At 47.0% G+C, this 5,000-nt stretch overlaps 1 protein-coding gene across 1 annotated transcript in view; it reads right to left on the bottom strand.

The window, feature by feature from the left end:
* LOC143275074 (protein ABHD15-like) overlaps window positions 1-5,000 on the bottom strand; it is a 21,177-nt gene that overhangs the window by 7,616 nt on the left and 8,561 nt on the right. Inside the window, exon 2 of the mRNA XM_076579139.1 lies at window positions 4,401-4,757. Coding sequence (XP_076435254.1) covers window positions 4,401-4,757 — 357 coding nt within the window. The remainder of the gene's footprint in view (window positions 1-4,400; window positions 4,758-5,000) is intronic.

The raw sequence follows: 5,000 nt of genomic DNA, 5'->3' as shown, positions 1-5,000 counted from the left end.
GAGAGAGAGAGAGAGAGAGAGAGCAATGGGGAGGGCACATTATAGCATCACAGTGTATCAGACTGTTCGTGGAGAGTGAGAGAGAGAGAGAGGGGGGGTGGAGGGGGACAGAGAGAGGACAGAGAGAAACGGGAGGGAGAGAGAGAGGAGGAGAGGGGGGAGAGAGAGAGGGGTGGGAAGAGAGGGGTAAGAGAGAAGGACAGAGAGAGGGGGAGATAGAGGGGGGGGAGAGATATGGGGAGAGAGAGGGAGAGAGAGAGAGGGGAAGAGAGAAAGAGAGAGAGAGAGAGAGAGAAGGAGAAAGAGTGAGAGAGGTACAGAAAGACAGACAGACAGAAAGACAGACAGACAGAGGAAGAGAGAGAGAGAGAGGGGGGGGAGGGAGAGAGAGAGGGGGGAGGGGGACAGAATGAGGGCAGAGAGAGAGGGGAGAGAGAGAGAGAGGGAGAAAGAGAGGGGAGGGGGACGGAGAGAAGAGGGAGAGGGGGAGAGAGAGAGGGGAGAGAGAGAGAGAGAAGGAGAAAAAGAACGATACAGAAAGACAGACAGACAGAAAGACAGACAGACAGAGGTAGAGAGAGAGGAGAGACAGTGAGAAAGAGAGAGAAAGAGAAAGAAGGAGAGACAGACAGACAGACAGACACATAGAGAGAGGAGGAGTAGAGGAGAGGAGAGAGAGAGAGATAATAATAATAATAATAATAATAATAATAATAATAATAATAATAATAATAATAATAATGATAATAATAATAATAATGGTATTTATATAGCGCTGGATCTTGTGCAGAGACAAATCAAAGCGCTTTCGCACCAGTCATTCACACGCATGCATAACTAATACTGTAGAAACTAAAGACAAGGAAGGGCAGGCAAGGGAGGCTATTTTGGGAAGAGGTGGGTTTTAAGGCCAGACTTGAAAGAGCTGAGAGAGAGGGACGGAGAGAGAGAGAGAGAGAGAGAGAGAGAGAGAGAGAGAGAGAGAGAGAGGGAGAGAGAGAGAGAGAGAGAGAGAGGGAGGGAGAGAGAGAGAGAGAGAGAGCAATGGGGAGGGCACATTATAGCATCACACTGTATCAGACTGTTCGTGGAGAGTGACAGAGAGAGAGAGAGGGGGGGGGGAGTGGAGGGGGACAGAGAGAGGACAGAGAGAAACGGGAGGGAGAGAGAGAGGAGGAGAGGGGGGAGAGAGAGAGTAGGGAGAGAGGGGTAAGAGAGAGGGACAGAGAGAGGGGGAGATAGAGGGGGGGGGAGAGATATGGGGAGAGAGAGAGGGGGAGAGAGAGGAAGAGAGAAAGAGAGAGAGAGAGAAGGAGAAAGAGTGAGAGAGATACAGAAAGACAGACAGACAGAAAGACAGACAGACAGAGGAAGAGAGAGAGAGAGAGAGGGGGGGGAGGGAGAGAGAGAGGGGGGGGAGGGGGACAGAATGAGGGCAGAGAGAGAGGGGAGAGAGAGAGAGAGAGGGAGAAAGAGAGGGGAGGGGGACGGAGAGAAGAGGGAGAGGGGGAGAGAGAGAGGGGAGAGAGAGAGAGAGAAGGAGAAAAAGAACGATACAGAAAGACAGACAGACAGAAAGACAGACAGACAGAGGTAGAGAGAGAGGAGAGACAGTGAGAAAGAGAGAGAAAGAGAAAGAAGGAGAGACAGACAGACAGACAGACACATAGAGAGAGGAGGAGTAGAGGAGAGAGAGAGAGAGAGAGAGAGAGAGAGAGAGAGAGAGAGAGGGGGGGGCGAGAGAGAGAGAGAGAGAGAGAGAGAGAGACAGGCAGACAGACAGACAGACAGTCTTTCAGACAGACAGACAGACAGACAGTCTTTTAGACAGACAGACAGACAGACAGTCTTTCAGACAGACAGACAGACTGACGCCCTCCCACTGTCCTACCCTCACCCCCGCTCCCCCCGCCCCCTCCCACTGCACCCCCACCCCCTTCCTTCCTCCACCCCCTACTCCCCTTACAGTGCACCAAAGTCCCCGGATCAGTTTTATGCATCGAATGTGCACAAAGACGTGCTACCTAGAGCGCAGTGAAAAAGACGGCCTCAGCATGAAGCCTCTTGCTCTCACGGAATAGTTTCAGTTTCAGTTTCAGTAGCACAAGGAGGCGTCACTGCGTTCGGATAAAGCCATATACGCTACACACCACATCTGCCAAGCAGATGATGCCTGACCTGACCAGCAGCGTAACCCAGCGAACGCGCTTAGTCAGGCCTTGAGAAAAAAAAAATGTATATAAGAAACATCAGAGAGAGAGAGAGAGAGAGAGAGAGAGAGAGAGAGAGAGAGAGAGAGAGAGGAGGGTGGGGGTGTGGGGGGAGAGAAACAACAACAAAACAAACCCAAAACAAACAAACAAACAAACAGACAAAATCCGACCAACCCATCACCACCACCACTAACAAACAAACAAACAACAAAAAAAACAACAAACACACGAAAAACAAGTCCCCTCTCCAAAGAGCCTCTGCGACTCTCTCTCTCTCTCTCTCTCTCTCTCTCTCTCTCTCTCTGTGTGTGTGTGTGTGTGTGTGTGTGTGTGTGAGTCCCCTCCGTAAAGAGCCTCTGCGACTCTGTGTGTGTGTGTGTGTGTGTGTGTGTGTGTGTGTGTGTGTGTGTGTGTGTGTGTGTGTGTGTGTGTGTGTATGTGGAGATTCACAAAGAAAAAGAATATCGTGCATGAAGGAGAAACAAGAAAGAGAGAAAGAGAGAGAGAGAGAGAGGAACAGAGGAATAAAAAGAGAGAAAGGGAGAGAGAGGGATAAAGAGAGGGACATAGGGAGAAAGAGAGAGAGAGAGAGAGAGAGGGAGGGAGAGAGAGAGAGAGAGAGAGAGAGAGAGAGAGAGAGAGAGAGACAGACAGACAGACAGGAAACGAGTGATGAACGCTTACTGGCTTAACGGCAGCAATAATCACAGTGGATGGCAACAAGTGCACAAAGTTATAACTTACAGGCAGACAGTAATATATCGATAAATAATTCACGTGCCTTATGCGTTCACATCATTTGCTATTATAATATCGGAAGCGAACAATTCTCAGATGAGAAGGATCTGCATTCCATTCCATTCTATTCTACACACACACACACACACACACACACACACACACACACACACACACACACACACACACACACATCAAATAGTTTTCTCGAAAATAGCATTCTTTGTTGATTCCAAATCAGTACTTTATGCTCTAGAACTATTCAGCCTTGAAACAAGACCTGACTTAGTTATTGAGGCAAATCATTTGGTACATTGTTTAAGGATTAAAGGGACTGAGGTCACTTTTTGTTGGGTGCCTTCTCATGTGGGCATTCTTGGCAATGAAACTGTTGATAAAGCAGCTAAAAGAGGAGCGCAAGATTCAGAAAAATCGACAAAAATACATGTCCGTCTCTCCGTAAAAGAGGCATACACTTTGTTAGAAAAATCAGCATGGGGTCGATTTCATAACCGATGGAAGTTAAAGTTTTTAAACCATAAAGGAACATTATTCCCCGAGAATATTATTAAAGAAAAGATACCGAATCCATCAGCTTGCTATACAAGATTAATAACCTCTACTTTCTTCCGTATAAAACTTGATGCGCTGAAGATAAAGTATAGTAAAAATGTTACATGCATCTGTGGTAAGCAGTTCAGCTTGCATCATTGTTTGTTTCACTGCCAGCAGTTACGTACCTTCTTGCCCAAGTATTTCAAAGAGAATAATAATTCTGCAGATGATTTTTGTAAAGTTATTTCTGACGAGGTTCTTATGGTCGAACTTTCACAGGCATTAGTTCATAGCCCTATTTCTACATTCCTTTAATGCACTTCAGAATTGTGTTAATGGTTTCTGATTATTATAATTATTATTATTGAATTGTTACTGTTAAATGTAATAGCATGTTAGTTATACCCCATGCCCCCACCCCACCCCTTTGAATTTTTTTTTTTTTTTTTAATTTTTATTTTTTTAACGTCTAATATCACTGATAGTGAAAAGACGCTAAACAAAAGAACGAACACACACACACACACACACACACACACACACACACACACACACACACACACACACACACACTTACTTACACAAACATGTGTTTTAAGACTTATTAATTAAAAACAAAACAAAAAAAAGCCTTCCGCACGCCCCCCCCCCCCCATCCCCCCGCGCCCCCCCCCCCTCCTCCCCCGCCATCATCCTCCCTACCGAAGAAAAAGGACAACAACAAAAATACCAACCCAAAACCCAACAACAAAACAAAATAAAAAAAACAACAACAACAACAAAACCAACAAACACACACACACACCAAAATACCCCTCCCCCCAAAAAAAAACAAACAAAAACAAACAAAAAAAAAATCCCACACCACACCACACCACACCACACCACACCAACCTGTCTGAGATCCGAAGGGTCCGCCGCGCTCAGCAGCCTTGCCGTGGTCAGCACACTGCCCCCGTGTCCTCGCCGGTTGAAGACGACAGTGCGCAGCCCTCTCTTGACCGCCTGCCCGCACAGGGCCGAGACCGTGTGGGCGTCCCCGGTGACAGGGGGGAGAACCAGCAGCACTGTGGAGGAGTTGTTGGACCTGCTGCGCTTGATGACTCGATGAGGCGGGTGCTGGAGCGGGGACTGGGGCTGTGGCTGGTGCTGGTGCTGCGGCTGGTGCTGCGGGCCCGGGCCGCTCAGGACCCAGTCCAGGGCCACCACGCCTTTGTCCCGCATCTGCAGGTACTCCCTCTGGAAGGGCACCTGTTTTTTTTTTTTTTTTTTTTTGTTTTTTTTTTTTTTTGGGGGGGGGGGGAGGAGACAGTCAGTGAGTGGCCACCCAGGGGGTATTTTTCAAAGATTTGTTTCATTTTTTTTTTCAACTTTTTTTTATTTTACAGGCAACAAAAGAAAAAAGGTAGATAGCAAGCTAGGTAGATAAATAGATAGATAGATAGATAGATAGATAGATAGGTAGATTGAAATATAGATATAGACAAATAGATG

The sequence above is a fragment of the Babylonia areolata genome, chromosome 29 (genome assembly GCF_041734735.1).
Source record: "Babylonia areolata isolate BAREFJ2019XMU chromosome 29, ASM4173473v1, whole genome shotgun sequence".
Taxonomy (NCBI): Eukaryota; Metazoa; Mollusca; class Gastropoda; order Neogastropoda; family Buccinidae; genus Babylonia; species Babylonia areolata.
The sequence above is the reverse complement of the archived record's forward strand: the minus strand, read 5'-3'. Positions and strand labels throughout refer to the sequence as shown.